At 35.4% G+C, this 17,011-nt stretch overlaps 1 protein-coding gene across 1 annotated transcript in view; it reads right to left on the bottom strand.

The window, feature by feature from the left end:
- Positions 1–7,628: 7,628 nt before the first annotated feature.
- The window catches only part of LOC113231910 (cell adhesion molecule 1-like), a 49,129-nt gene continuing 39,746 nt past the window's right edge, over positions 7,629–17,011 (bottom strand). The window contains exons 6-9 of the mRNA XM_026466452.1: positions 15,709–15,858; positions 9,361–9,459; positions 8,226–8,330; positions 7,629–8,148 (exon numbers count right to left, since the gene is read on the bottom strand). Of these exons, the coding sequence (XP_026322237.1) occupies positions 8,129–8,148; positions 8,226–8,330; positions 9,361–9,459; positions 15,709–15,858 (374 nt within the window). The 3' untranslated portion in view covers positions 7,629–8,128. The remainder of the gene's footprint in view (positions 8,149–8,225; positions 8,331–9,360; positions 9,460–15,708; positions 15,859–17,011) is intronic.

Here is a 17,011-nt window from a genome sequence, read left to right on the forward strand (position 1 = left end):
GGTTGCCATTAATTTGACTGCAAGATAATAGTATATTTACATATTATTGCATAAAAATTACATAATAAAATATGAAAACTTTGTAGGCCGCAAGGCGGCCACAGTCATTCAAATTTCGTTGTGGTAACACCTATATTACCTGTGTCTATATAAAAAGTATTTAGTATTAGTAGAGCAACTTTTTTATTCCTTTTTGCTAATATAAAGATTATTACAAGAATATCATTATTTATTATACTCGTAATAATAATATAAGTCATTAACCCCAGTTTATTGTTACATTGCCGGGGGAATACTGCTTCTCTCATATAAAAATTCAAAATTAATCTTTTAGATCATGGGAGAGGCGAGAGTCTAAAATAATAATAATAATAATAATGCACACGCTCAACATAGCCCCGCTCTAGGGAAACCCTGTGTCGCGGGTGCCATGGACACACACATAGACAACCACAAATTACATCCAAACTCAACGGAGAAATAAATGAAGGCCATACAAATATTTCTCCCGGTTGGGAATCGAACCTAGGACCTCTGTGTGGCAGTAGTGGCAGTAATAGTATGGTAACCGTTCGGCCACGGAGGCAGTTAGCAAAGCAATATAATATATATAATATAATAACATATATAATAAATATATATAATAAAATATATATCCATAGTAATAATAATCTTCATAATTATCAATACAAAGACCGAACATTATGGTTCAAGAATACAAGTTATTTATTCGCTGAATAATGTATATATTATGTAATATTCGAATCCAGCCTGATCGAAGGAATATTACTATACACTATACTTATTATTATACACTAAGGTGTTCGATTTTAGTATTATTAATTTTATTATAACAAACTAGTGGAATAATTTCACAAAATAATAATTGAATATCTTGGCTGTAAAACATCGTAATATTCAATGAACTTAAAAATATTACAATACGGCTGCCTCAGAGCAGCAGTAGAGCTCCTTGTGAAAGAGTTCGTCCAGAGAAGTACTGCCACCTTACCTATTTCTGTAGCCAAGCAGTAATGTCAGCATTGCTGTGTACCGGTTTTGAAGGGTAAAGTTGCTGGTGAAAACACATGCACATGGGACTTGTCAACTTATGTCTCAGGGTGACGTGCGCAGTGGTAGTGCCCCTCAGATCTTTGCAATTTAAAGCTCTGAGCGGTACTGTAACTGATATGGACAGGCGTGTAGCTTATCATCAGGCACACGACTTGTTCGTCCCGTCACTTGATGTTAAAAAAAAAAACAACATCTAATAAGTGTTTTAGACAAAACTTTCCAGGAGAGCCAAAAAACACAAATCAAGGTTGCACTTGAGCAAATTTCGTTTAAATATAAAAACAAAGTAATATATTAGTTACGGAACTAATCAACTAATATATTAATGTTATAAAATTTATTACATATTTTATACCCCTTACTACCTTTGAATATTTATGTGTACATAAGTAAAGTTACAGCAGCCAGGATCAAAACACAGGTGAACATTTAGTTATTGCATAAGAAAAATTGGAATAAAATTTGATTTTCTTTGACTAGTGAAATTAATAAAACAACTAAGATTTTCAGTATTAGTAAAGTTACTATGTATATTAATACATGACTATAGTTTTCTTATGTTTCTATAAATTAATTTTTATATGCTCGAAGTTGGACCCATCTTCTTCCATAAACAGATTAGTCTCTTGAAATTCACTTCGTGTAGGTTTCTGCAAAGTGTTGTGATGGATTCTAATAATAATATTGTGTGCCTTAAGCTTTAACTCTTCTACAGTCTCGTAACTCTTTTTTTGCATAAACTTTTTTTACAAGGCACCATAAAAAGAGCCTTAATGGAAATATTGCAGGTCACCTAATTGTCTCGTTTGTACCTATGCAGATATTGAAGTTATCATTCACTGATAAAATACGTTATTTAGATCCTTTTCTGGTAGAAGGTTTCATTAAAAAATCATGTCCAGTTTCTTAAAAATAAACAGGTTAGGTAAGGTAACGTTAATAAAATACAGTTGTTATGTACTAAAAATTTTTCACGGAATTCTTTAATTGTACGACCCAATTTTTATTACAGATTTTATCTTTATCACTGATCCCGTACATTACAAAAAAGTAAATATTTATTTTGGAATTTTTTGTCGATTCGATTCCCGAATTTATGTTAAGAAAAATAAAAGAATGTCTCCTTTTTCCAGTTCCCCTTCATGTCTCATTCGTTTTTTCCACATATGGTATATGTATAAATTGTTTAGTAAAACAGCTAGCAGTTCCTGGCCGCGTCATATCTCCCACGCACCATTTGCCAATTCGAATATCCAGTAAGACGCCTTAACCACTTTAAAACCTTCAATTATTTGCTAAGTTATGTATTGGTCAAAGTGACTTACTAGGTTTTGACTCGTCATGATGTGGACTAGATGTGCCTTACTAAGTTTTAAGGTAACTGTCACTATAATTTGTAGAGTAATTACTCAGGGAGTAGGATTCCGTTAAAAAAATATTTTCGTAAGTTTTGCCCTTACTAAGTTTTGCTCTGGAGCAGCTAAATAATTGATGAAGAATCGAGATTTTCTAGATTTTTGCGATTGTTTTCAAATAGGACATGAAACAATTTGTTTTTAATTAAAATTGCGTATATTTGTTTTTTTTTTTCAAACAACCTTTTTTGTTTGAAAAAACAAATTTTTATTTAATTTTTGCTTGTGATTAAATCTGAAAAATAGTTTCATTTCGTATTATGATAATCTTCACAAAGTTTCACTAAATTATCATATTCACTCAATTATCATAGGCCTGACTGTAAATTTGTAATCATTCATTCTTAACTACCGCGTTTGCGTTCAGATTTTTATTTAGATCTTAATCGTATATTTATAAAGTTTAAATTAAAACCTTAACGCAAACACGGTAGTTAAGCCTGAATGCAGTTGGAACGTGACAAGTTGTCACTTTAAAAATGAGCCGCCACGCGCCACATGACGTATGCCTGAATCATAAAACAAGTTTATACAGTTTTATACACACACTACATAAATTCTTCGGCATCTTTGCTCTTTTTATAATTTTTCTTTGACCAACAATATGCCTTTTTTATAGGTAGGCTTCAAAGAAAGATGACTGATCGTGGACGATACCGCTTCCTACGAAGTGTCTTCACGTGATTTATGATATAATTCTTGCCAATCATTGTTGTTCAAAAAATTTCCTTTAGAGTCACAAGCTCAACAAAAGAGACAACTTAACCTTGACATATTTTTGTATTATTTCTGTCAGTATTTTGATTTTAAAATGGCACAAAATTACTAATTTCGGACGTAAATTACAACCATTCTAAAACTATTCCATTCAAATAAACAAGTGGGGTGCACGAAAGAAGCCTCACCATACGACATGCCATTTTTTTCCTGTGTTTTCCTATGTGTCGAGCCCTGGGCAATAATCGGCGAGTACCCTTAGGGTGCGTACAGATCTGTCGAATGAGTCCCGAACGCGCTGCATGTGCACGCGTGCTGCATGCGTGCAGTTAAATATATTTAGTTAGTACATGTGGCGCGCAAGCGGCGCGCGTACAGATCTCACTACGAAATGCGCGTGCGTAGCTCGAGTCTTTCGCAAACAAGCGTATTTGCCAGATTTGTAAGCACCCTACGCCAATTAACAAATCATTTCACCACGATGGCAATCATTAAAGTGTACGCCATATATACGATAAAAAATAATTATAATAAACAAGGATTTTCAATTCGGTAGTATATAACGAGAAAGTAGGTTTAATTACAAATGGACTAAGTGGAAGTAGAAGTATTTGTTTCGAGAACTGTTCGCCATTTTCTGCAAAATTTTTATATTCAAAGATTCAGCAAAGTCACGAATTCGGTTTCAATTACAAGATTGAAATCGTGAAGATGTTTTCCTAGAAACGAGGCTACAGTGAAAATTACTACAATTTAAATTCCTTTTTTGGATTTTTCTATAATCTTTAATTTATTACAAATGTTCTACAACAAATATGCTAAATATATATAATATTATAATAACTCAAAGTGATACTTAATTGTAGATCCACTTTGATTCTGTAATGGTTAATAAGAACGAGAAAGGTGGCATCAGGGTTTTAATTTTATTTAAAAACTGACATATGAAGGGATAATTCTATGAGATAAACAAAAATAGAACTGTTCAATCTACACCGAGAAAATCGTACAAAGTTTTGAAAGTGTGTTAATAACTGAATTTAAATAAGTATGATAGCACTATCCGAACCATAGAAGTTGAGATAAGTTTGAAAGTCTTTCTGATTCTGAACATTTTGTACCGTATATCCGGGACATTGTCCAGAAACTTTTCGTCCCCCTTTTCACTCCATCCTTACCCAGGTGCTATAAATAAGCATCTCCCGCCGTTAGCTCGAGATAACTCTGCTTTATTGTAATTTTATGCGTCACATTAGCCTCGCTAGAGAAATGCATATAGCGTCCAGATTAATTATCAACCTCCACAGACTGTGAATTTGGGTTGTGAATTCTTTGTGCTGAGTTGGAGAATTTATTACGACGTAGCACAGGCAAAGAAGATTTGCCTTAATCTTTGTAACTTTACGTATTCATGAGCGTCCTTTTCGATTAAAGACTGAACACTAAAGTACATAACGTTAATACACAACTTTATGGATCGAATTAAAACGCAAAATAACTTTATAGAAAACGTTTTATAAAAAACAAACACTTAATTTCCAACACTTTATTTTTACAACGAAACATTTTCGTACACCATAGGACCTTATTATCTAGACATTTACAATAATGGGTCATTTTGGCGATAAGATCAACTACAAAAATGCAAATTCCTTCATATAAACTCCGTCGATCTCTTAATTAAATAAATTTTAGTCTCACTTAGGACATTATTTAATAAAGGTTACTTCCACATGATGGTAATATTTGTACAGGGATTTAAAGGTAATGAGACGTTAGGGTGCCAATGGTATGAGGTATGGAAAAATAAAATTATTTTTTTAAAAGATAGAGGTTTAATACAAGAAATTAAAAGTTGGCTGTCTGAGACTCAGTGGAGTGAAAATCAAATATTAATTGGCAATGACTCTGTAGTATATAATATAAAGTCGTGATAGCCTAATAGTTTGACCTACCGCTTTTCAAGGAAAGCTTGTGGGTACGAGTTAAGTGCGAAATTTAATTTGAAACTCACCATGAGCTTTGCGGTGACGGAAAACATCGTGATGAAACCTGCACGTCGAAGAAGGTTCGCAACCCTCGGAAAACGTGTACCCAACCCGCATTGGGCCAGAATGGTGGACTATGACCTAAACCCTGCCTGAGAGGAGACTCGTGCCCAGCAGTTGGATATATAAATGTGTTAATGTTGTAATGACTCTATTGGAGAGTCGAAGTTTCTGGGTTTTTCTTTATCAGATGTATTTTGAAGACTGCGCGCAGGAACTGTAAAATTTAGTTACATCCGTACTATTCCTCCTTTGATCTATTACAATGTCCAGAACACTCCGTCCTTACGTTATTGGCTTCCAACCCATTCACATGAAGCGCTTTGTTTCATTTCCCAAGCGCGTACGGTAAAGGAATGAAATACCCTACTGGTTGTGCGTCTGTGTGTCCTAGAAGCTACAATTTGAGCTATTCAACGCTGAATGGATTGGCAGATAATGAACAAACGCATTGTATGCCACATCGCCGGTTACCATCAGGTAAGGTTGTGTATTATTATGAAATGGCAAAGATAAGAAACAAAGTGAACAAATAGGTTGCATGTCGGCTATGTTTAATTTAACAAATACATATTTATATGTAATTCTATTGAACTGAGGGTGTTACTACTCTTAGGGTCTTCACTTGTGTCTTTATAACGCTAAAATAGGTGATGAATTCAGTTTCGGAAATAAAAAGTTAAGGAAATTGGACAAAGGAAACGTGTACATTCTGGGTTCTAATGTCGAGTAAGTTTCACAAAATCTGGGATTTATAATACTTAACTGTTACAGAATATTTATTCGCTATACATTGATTGACGCACCACTGCAGACATGTCTCCGTTACTACGCACGAGTCTCTTCCAACGGTGCACGGGGGCGAGCTCGTGCAAAGTGATCAATAAAATCAAGGACCATGAGAAGCCCCCTTTATAAAGTGGTTGCAGTCTTGCAGTGACATCAGAAGCAGACTAGACACGAGGATCATCACTTTCATTTCATTAAAAGGTTTTTGTTTATTTTACCATCCTGATTTTAGGCCTATTCAGTTATAAGCGATATTCGCTATGTAGTAACATGTAATATTCCGTGTGTGTATTTGTGTAGCTAAAAATACCGCGTGGTATCCCTCTGGGAAATTTGTATGAAGTTCCGGGACTAGAGTGAAACAGAGAATTCGCGCCATACCACCTAAGTTTTAGTAGCAGTAGAGCTCCTTGTGAACGAGTTCGTCCAAGTAAGTACTGCCACCTTACCTATTTCTGCCGCCAAGCAGTAATGTGAGCATTACTGCGTTCCGGTTTTGAAGCGTAAGGGTACTGGTGAAATTACAACAACATGGGACTTGTCAACTTATGTCTCAGGGTGACGGGCGCAGTGGCAGTACCCCTCAGATCTTTGCGATTTAAAGTTCTGAGCTGCACTGCAACTGTTATGGACAGGCATGTCGCTTACCATCAGGCGCACGACTGGCTAGTTCCGGCACTTGATATTATAAAAAAAAGGTCGACGGTGTATTTTCGTAACGGTAAATCCGTCCCCTCCGCACACCCCGCAAGTCAGTTACTGACGATTAGTGGATTTCAAGGTCTATTACGTCGAAACAGTCAATTGACAAATTTATTGACATTACATGTTACATACCGGCACTGACAACACAGAAGCGATTATCTAGACGAACGAAAATCTAGAAAGTTTCGCTACCTTTAGCGGTTTAAATTTTGAACAGCAGGAATACCGCATACCCATTCGGATCTCGCTTCCCAAGACGGTAGCGAATATCGCGTATATGCATCTGAAGAGGCACCTAGATCATTAATACCATAGTTGCTTTCATGATTTAAATAGCGTTCAAAAGCGGTTTCAAAACCGCAGTTGAAAACTTGACCGTTTATCTACCATAGTTACAAATGCCTGAGGCAGTATACCTTGTCCGTACAAGTTCTGTTTCAATAAAACGCGCCTAGAAATACTGATGATATATCTATTGAGTCATCGTAAACTACAATTTCTTTATCAATACACAATGGTTTTAGTAATGTTCTAATGCTTAGAATACTATATTTTATTTTGTTACAATTTGATTGCGGTGTTTTACTTAGACCCAGACTTACCATACTTCTGCTTTATGCGTCTTAAGAAAACAGCTGTCACAAATTAGAAAAAAAAATGAAGTTTTAGCATTTGTAGCAGATAATACTTAATGTATATGGGTAACACACTTTGAAGTGTTGAATAATTTTGATATGACTAGCTTCGTGCAAAATTATTTACAGCAAAATCTTATATTAACTAGAATGTACAAGTTCGTTAATGTTTCATTTGCAAAGGTTTATTTTTAATTAATTAAGTATCACTATAGTCTATATTACAAAATTAATTACGCTGGCATCAATTTAACATTCTTTTAAATTAACATAATAAATAATATTTACATTCAAAGTAATTACAATGTCAGTATCAATTTAACTTAGTTTAATAGACGTAAAAGAATTTATTTTAAATTAATTGTGAATTAAATGGTTATTAACAAGTTGAACTATTGTTGATTAGATACTCGTTCAGCACATGTGTTGTGCTGAACGATCAATATATTTATTATTCTTTTGCTTCAATGAGAAATAATCAATATTACACATAAGTATATATATAATAAACGAGTAATTTATAACATTTCTTCAACAACCATAAATTTCAACTTCACAAAAGTTCATTTACACAGTTCAGTCTGACTTTACTAAGTATTTAGTCCAGGTAATCCAGTCACGCATTGAAAACCATAATCAGGAGAATAGTATATACAATCCAGATTAGAGGTCGTCTGCGGAGGGCGCTATCGTGAATGGGCGGCCAGCGATCACTCCAAGGGGCGACGTCGCGCCCTGCCTCCGGTCACATAGTTGTTATCATTTCTGTTCACATAATTTGTTGTTTGTAATATGGCTAAACAATTTCTTAAATAAAATTTGTGTTTTAAACAGAAACTTACCAAGATTCTGCATTTGGTGTTGGCTAAGGATGATGTATGGGTTTTCTAGCCCAGGGTCTTCGAGAACTCCTCGATGGAGCTGCTCTAGGTGTCTTTCTACATCATCTGAGAAAATTAAATAAATAAGTAGCAATTAAAGCACGTCTGAAGCGCTTTAGTAATTTTTACTTCACCAATTGTGACTACAAAAGTGGCGCGCTTGTTACGATGACAGTGTGCTGCCATTGCGCTTCTAATGTTGTATGAAAATTAATACTGACGCAGCTGCAGCGCCACAGAAATGCCACTGCTTCTATAAGCATCTAATAATAAAGTGTCCTTAATTATATTATGTTAACACAGTTGAGTCAGATTTAAAATTACTGAACGTAAGATAAAGCGGCTCGAAATCTACGTTAAGAAATTATCTGTAAACGATTTGTATTCCACACATATCCGTAACCAGTCGAAATAAATCTTTGATTGATTTACGATCTCTTTGCATAAAATAATACATATAATATCTTTTATACAAAAGGCAACCCTGATGTGAAAAATTCTGCCGCGGCGCAATGTAAGCGTCAACGTAAGCGTAAACAAATCTGGTTATGTCGCGAGAACGAGCATAAAGCCGCATAAATGAGCATATATTATACATATATTGCTTCGAATGTCTGATCTTATTCGATCACATGGTAATATTATATGTATTTAATATTCATAAAAGCGAGACGGGCGAATGTAAATAATAGCAGGGAAGAGAAAACTTGCTGTTCAAGCGGAGGACTCGTATATCTCTAGATATCAAAACTAATTAATTCTATTCGTGGTATAGTAGGATTTCAAATCTTAAAATAACGCTATTGTTGAACTTTAATTAGGTTAATTTGCAGGAATTAATGATATTATAAAATCGTTATTTTTAGTTAAAGAATTAATAATAAGTGGCATCATTGTTTCCCAATGCGAGAGGAATTTCCTGTAGGTTTCTAATAATATTCTCAATCATTATAGATATTTCGTTCATAAAAACCTGAAAAGTTGTAATTTTTACAGATATGGCCTTATTCCGCCAAGGGTGCGACTTGTATAGAAAAGTACTGACACACATACATCTATGAAAAACAAAAACTCCTATTTACAAACGTTTACTCACAAGGTAATAAGGTAGTGGCCGGTGGAGTTGTGGTCGTAGTGGTGGTTGTAGTTGTTGTGGTTGTCGTTGTAGTCGTTGTCGTAGTAGTCGTCGTCAACACTGTTCGAAATCACAATTTATTTCATTTAATTTAATATGGCTAGCAAACAAACAAACTCTAACTACTTAGCCTCAAAATATATTTTCATATATTACACAGCTGTATTCTGTTGTGAATAAGACACGAGCTTTCCAGTGGTCAAACAATCGCGTGACAATATTGGGTCGTTATACGATAGGTCTTTTGCGCACCGACACATTTCAGAGTGACGCCGCACGACGAGTTGCGTCAAAGTCATATAATAATTTATTCCATGGGTAAAATTTTTACACTCGAAAACGTCATTTTTTAAGCTATAGCTCGTAGCTGAGAAGAATGAGCAAGAAACTGTAGGGATTGCTCTTTTCAAATAAACTTAAATGCTATAGAATACAATTTGAATCATATTTCTCACGTTGTCTTTCCTTCTTTATCTAATAAGTAGTCTACCATTTTGTAATATCACTTTTCAATTAAAATACTTTTGATGTAAGTTTTAAACTTAGGAAATAGTAATCTTAATATATTCCGGAATCTTATTGTAAAAAAGTATACAATTCGTTTAATACCTAATCGTTTGCCTTAGTTAAACAAAAATGTGGTACCATGAGTTTGGACTTAGTTCTAAGGTTAATATTATGGATATCTTCGTTCTTGACGAAATTGTGTATATTTTACGGGCATACAAAATATTTGAGTAAATGTACTGTGATGCTACAGTCATGATACCAGTCTCCTTAAACTTATCTCTGAGAGAAATCCGAGAACCTAAACTGTACACAGAACGAATCGCTTGTTTTTGCAACACAAATATGGTTTGTATATCTGCCGCTTTACCCCACATGAGAATCCCGTAGGACATTATACTATGGAAGTAACTAAAGTAAACTAGTCTAGCAGTAGCAACATCGGTAAGTTCACATATTCTACGGCTTGCCTATGAAGCAGAGCTTAATCTGCTGGCCAAGGAAGATATATGTGGACACCATTGGAGTACTATCTAAGGTCACCCTCAAAAACACAGCTTTATTAACAAGGTCTAACTTTTCTCTATTTATTTCTATGATTGGGCTAGTCGATTCTACATTGGGTAATTCAAATTTACCACATGCTCTCTACGCGCATTCATTCGCAACATGCGTGTTGTGATTCGTCGATTGTCGGCTTTTCGACAAACACCTTGAGTACGCGCATGACTGTCCATAGATGTTCGCGTTGCATTGCATCTTGCGTTGCAAACGTCGACTGCACAGCCTCTAGACCCCTTATAACAGACGAACGGTGTCTCTCAACTTATCTGACTAATAAATCAGATATAGTTTAGTGACACAACGTTTGGTAAGATGCAACAAGGTCCAAGAGTCGTAAACACTACTGCAACAGCACGTAAAAAAAATTGCAACTTGTATTATAGTAGTCCCTTTACAATAAGATGATGTGATAAAACAAGTCAAACTTCGAGTTTTCAAAAAGATGGGATTTAATTTCACCTATAAGTAATTATTTTGCATTATATTTTGTTGCTAATTATTACACAACAGTATACATCGGAGGTCATCTTTCACTGGTCGGTTTTTTGTAGAACAAAACACGTCGATGATAGGTGCATCCCTTTTTTTTCTATGCATCTAATTGCGCTGTTTCTTTTTTCATTTCCTTCAAGTGTGTAGCTAGTGATGTGCCGATTTTAATTAATAGTCGTAACGATGATGTTGTTTTCATGAGTAGACTATTTACTTTTCTAGTGGCAAGCAATCAACTTTTGTATCATTTCATCAAATAACCGAGATATTGTCAAATAAATAATATGAGTTCAAGTAAGTAATATGAGTTCAACAAGTAAGTAATATGAGTTTCATAAATAATATGAGTTCAAATAAGTCATCGGACCGTGATCTGGTGCGTATGTCTGATTTAAAGTTTGCTATAGACAAGGTATCCCTGCTAATATCAAAGTTGCGTAACTTATATGTAACTAGTCGTAGTTTTCCTAGTAAGTTAAAAGAGGCTATAGTGCGTCCTATTTATAAGAAAGGTAATTCTAAAAAATATAGTAATTATAGGCCTATACCTATTTTATCCAAAAGGCCTATACCTATTTAACAAAATTGTAGAAAAATTTATAGTTAACCAACTTGGAAATTATCTACACAAAAACAATGTTTTAAATAAATGTCAACATGGCTTTCTAAGTGAAAAAGCACTAACATTTTGTTGTGAATCTTTGCTGATGAAATTAACAACCATTTAGGCGAAAAGAATACTGTGTTTGTTGTGTTTTTCGGTTTTAAAAAAGCGTTTGATACGTTACAAACGAATGACTTGTTAAATGCAATGGAGGAGTATGGGGTTGATGAACCATTGAACAAAATGTTCCGTGATTACCTAATCTTCCGTTGTTATAGGGTTATGGTGAGTAAAGGGTATAGTGAAGGAAAACAAGTCAAGTGCAGGGTCCCTCAGGGTTCCGATTGCGGACCGGTGTGCTATCTGATGCATGTCAACAGTTTATGTAGTAGGTTGCGATATTATACAGCATACATGTTCGCTGATGACCTTTGTGTGCTCCGAGAAGGTATAGATCTCGAAGAGACCAGTCGTCTCGTTCAACTTGATGTAGATGCAATTGTCAAGTGGAGCCACGATAATGGAATAGTACTGAATGCTGATAAAACTAAATTATTAGAGTGATACACTCTCCCTATATGCCTTTAAAGCAACCTTCTGTCCCATACTCGCCCATTTATTTGATTGTGTACACAGTAATTTCAATAATTGTAGTTGCAAGCCTATAGAAAGGGTCAAATGTGTCACTTATCTCGGTATGAAAGTAGATGAATATTTTTCTTGGTCTACTCACATTGATTTTTTTATAATAAGCTTAGAATATTGTTGGGCAAATTTAAGTTTTAAAGTACTAGCCAGCACATTAAAGTGTTTATATATGACATTGGTTGACTCCATACTAAGTTATGCTCTAGATTGTTATGGACTTACATTTAATTCATACACAAACAGACTTGAAAATATGCAAGTTAGATTTTTGGATCTTCTTGTAAACAATAAAACTAAAGAAAAATGTAATGGAGACTGCAATAAATTATATAAAATTTGTAAAATCCTACCTGTTAGCTTAAAACACAAATATCTGATAGCTGTTAACAAGTTTGAAGCACAGGAGTGTAGCTCTTATTTGTATCCTGTTATCAATAACTGTAACACAAGGTAAATTTGTAGTACCAAAAGTTAATAATTACTATGGAGATAGAACTCTAAAGAAACGTATTCCATAGTTACTAAACAGTTTGCCTGAGGTTATTAGACTTGAACCTAAGAAAAATAAACTTTTGTTTCAGCATTTGTTGTCAAACTTAGAGTAGATTATTGTTAAAATACGTGTTAGAAAAAATATATGTATTCATAGCTATAAGATTATGTATATAAAAGCGAGATTCATTTGATTTCACAGTCAAACTGAATACTCAGTTTTGTGGGACTATTTATTTATCTAAGGGAAAGTGTAATGTTTTTATATATATTAAATAAACTAATAAAAAGTTATGTAATAAGTTTAGTTCACTTTGAAATGCTTTTTTATTTAGTACATTGTTAGTTTGGTATTACTACTATGAAATCAATATTATGCATTGTCCTGTTTTAATCTAGATAATATGTTCCTACCAGTATAAATACAGCACAGTAGGACTGAAAGTAAGAAGAAATTAAGAACAAAGTTTCATACCAACAAGTTTGCCAACTTAGTCGGTATAAAATATTATGTTCTTATTAATTTAATATGTAAATAAACTGTGTTACGAGTAGATAATGCTACAATATCTTTATAATAATACAATCATTAAAGAAATAATTCAATTCTATTTTTATAATTAATTAATTCCATTTTATCGATAAACGTAATTCAAAATTTACACTGTTTCATCCCTATGACCTTGATTACGCCAATCAGAACGAAGCATCCCGCTTCACCCTATCTTTTTCGGGAGGAAAATCCGTTATGGATACCACCGCGTCACGGGGAGGCGCGGTGGTAATGTGAGACTCTTACTCACTAAAAACCCCCGGGTATTCCCACACCCCGCGTGTGACGGGGCTAAGGCCACGTGGTTTACGATCCACGGCCCCGTCTGCGGTTGTCCGCCACCGCGGACTCACCCCTGGGGCATCACTATTCCTCCATCGTTAGTGGCATGCCGGGAATACTTGGCACACCAACCAACCCGTGAACCCTTATCTAATGGGGTCACTCAGAGCGGGTGTTAGCGGGCATAAGCCAGCCGCCTGCGCCCCAAGCGTTTGCGGCGCATAGGATAAGAGGTAGGATCTTCTTCTCGCTCCCATTCTGCTGCCTCCTTCCGCGACATTACATCAGCGCAGAAAGAGGCTACCGCACTCCAATCCCGCTTTACCTTACCTCAATTGATCGACAGAATGAATTCCGTGCAAAAAATCATATAGGCGCCTATTGGCTGTATCGTCGAAGGTAATAACCACCACACTCAACAACCACAACCCAGGCAACCAATGAAGGGAAAACCGAAAAAGAAACTCGTATCTGGAGCTGCGTCGTCAGTACCACCGAGACAAGTTGATCAGTGCGACGAGGACGGCTTTCGGAAGGTGGAAAAGAAAAAGAAGAACACCAGCCGAAACCTTAGTGCCACCGCCCTGCCTGGCCCGAATCATTTATTGCGTCCAGCGGTACCGACGACGTTGTTATACGTGTCGCGTCTTCATTACTCCACCAAGTCTGCGGATATTGTAGAGTACACGCGAGTGAAGGCCAACGCAAACCTGAGGGTCGAGCGGTTGGAGTCGCGCCACAATGTGAATTTTAATTCATTTGTGGTGCGAGTACCAACTCAACACCTGTCGACCTTCATGAGAGAAGACTTTTGGCCGAAGGGTGTCATGTACCGGCGTTTCCGAGGACGGCTACCGGACACCCACGTTGCGTCACACGTCGAAGTACATACGTGTAAATAAATAGTGTTATATGTATATTATCATGTTATATTGTATTTATGATTAGTCCGTAAGGTATTTATTTAATATTTCTGTTATATTATTGTTAATTATATTATATGTATGTTAGTCTCTAAGGTATGTATCTATGGGTCCTAGTTGCCTGAAATAAATAAATAAATAAATAAATAAAAAATAATCTGTACGGAGCTTAAGGGGTAACAATGTGGAGCGAAATTACAACTACATGCCTTATGGTGCGTTGAAACGCATGCGCATAGGACACTGCGATGCGTAAGGAAGCGGCATTACGTTGCGACACCACATTGCTCATGTGGCACTCCGTGCGTTGAAACATAGGGTAGCGACGACGCAAGGCTCCGGCAGGGCCCGCGTGGTATCGCTCAAAGTTGGGTTTTTTGTTATTATTTATACGTTAACTGGAAGTACTAACACTAGGAAAAATGTACATAATTTTGTTTATTGGTTTAACCAGGAATCGAACTCAAAATTATTCAGGCAGAACACTATGCGGATCTAATTTCATCATAGCTACAAAATTGCCACATCACTTCTGGAGGCACATATCAAATATAAAAGTTGTTATAATAAATAATTTTAACGGTCATATTATTGAAATATTTCAAAAAAGTCGCTTTCATGAAAATATTTTACACGGTAGGTAGTACCTTTATTTATTTTTCAAGATAAATCATAAACATCTCCATCGTCCAAAATTTTGACGACGTCTTATGAATTTCAAATAAATTTCGCAAGGGCACTTTCTACTGTCATTAGTTTTTATTCGATTTGTGTCATTTTGTAAACCATTGGTAATTTTCATCCATTAAAAAAATTACCAATTCAGGGGCTTACAAAAAATGCCTTAACATTATTATTTGTACACTATCTGAATGCTCTTATTTACCTAAATAATTTACAGTATCTGCAGATAGCTATTACTGTCTTATGTATCAATAAAAAATATAAGAACAACTAAAAGTATGTCAGCAGAAAACAGAAGAGCTCATGAAAACTTTTATAGACAACAATAGTTTCGTGGACTGTTGTTTCCCAATGTTATTTTTAGTACCAGTAAAACTGCGACAACGTATTACCATTTCCTTTCTTTTGGTTTTTCTAAATTAAAGATGAATATTTATCTGGTTTTTTTTATCATGACGTACTATTGTCTATTTTACCACCACGATCGATTATCGACTAATTCTTTCTTCTGGAAATTAATTACATGGCAAATGTTATATAAGTAGGTACTTTGTACTTACTGTGCAAAAACAGTTCAGCTTGAGCTCTCCCTTGGTTGTTCTCGACATGGCACCTGTATGCTCCCGCATCGTCTCTTGATATATTGATGACAAGCAGCGTCAATGTATGACGGTATCCTCGGGAAGACATGCTGAAGTGGTGCTTAGTACCTAGGATAATAATATTAGTGACAAATTGTACACTTAGCTACAACTAAATAATTATACTGTTTCGAGTTCTTAGGTTTTCACGATTAATATGAATTATACTGTTTGCTTGACAACTTTAAGCTCGACCCTTCCGTGTAATGCGGAGTGCGGGATAGATTTATTCCAGTAACCATGATAGCATTTACCCTCGCGCGTTTGTGGGAACATTGTAGCAGTAAAATTTAAGCATTCTGCATTGTAGCTGGATATATTATCTAACGGTCTTTTATTTATTATCTACGTCAAAATGTACATAATATGAAAGTAGTAGCATTAGAGCTCCTTGTGAAAGAGTTCGTCCAGGGAAGTGCTGTAACCTTACCTATTCCTGCCGCCAAGCAGTAATGTTAGCATTACTGTGTTCCGGTTTTGAAGAGTCAGGGTGCTGGTGAAATTACAGTCACATGGGAGTTGTCAACTTATGTCTCAGGGTGTCGGGCGCAGTGGCAGTGCCCCTCAGATCTTTCCGATTTAAAGCTCTGAGGGGCACTGCAACTGTTATGAACAACCGTGTAACTTACCATCAGGTGCACGACTTGTTTGTCCCGTCACTTAATATTATTTAAAAAAGGGGTTTCATATCTTATCATAAAAGTTTATCACCTTCCGTGATTTTTTTTTCAAGTTTTCACCATTATTATTCGGGTAGGCAAAGGTTCATACAGCCTTGTCGTATATTAATTTTTGTTTTATTTTTCATTATTTCCGCAAAGGTCATTATTTCCGTAAACATACGGCCAATTCTGGGTGAATTTTTCTATGATAGATAGTTTTAGATAAATAGCAGTATGCCAAGTTTATTCCATTATTTTTTATAAAGGCATTAAGCCTCGTCTTCGGTGGGTCATCATTTCAAAATGGGGACAATTAAGGGTAGAAAGTTCCAATTCCGGAAAAGTTTTAATTCCGGAAATACGTCAAATGCAATGATCGTTTAATCGATTGACGGTTTGCATACCATGAACAAAATGAAATACCTAAATTATTTCTGACGTACGTTATGTAGCTTGAACAATATCTACAAAGAGTAACTTTTTAAAGCTGTTAATTTGAGAACTTTGGATGTGATTATAATTATTGTTTGTATCTCAAGATATGTTGAACCGGCAGTTAT

The sequence above is a fragment of the Hyposmocoma kahamanoa genome, unplaced genomic scaffold, assembly GCF_003589595.1.
Source record: "Hyposmocoma kahamanoa isolate Upper Pololo Valley unplaced genomic scaffold, ASM358959v1 66, whole genome shotgun sequence".
Taxonomy (NCBI): Eukaryota; Metazoa; Arthropoda; class Insecta; order Lepidoptera; family Cosmopterigidae; genus Hyposmocoma; species Hyposmocoma kahamanoa.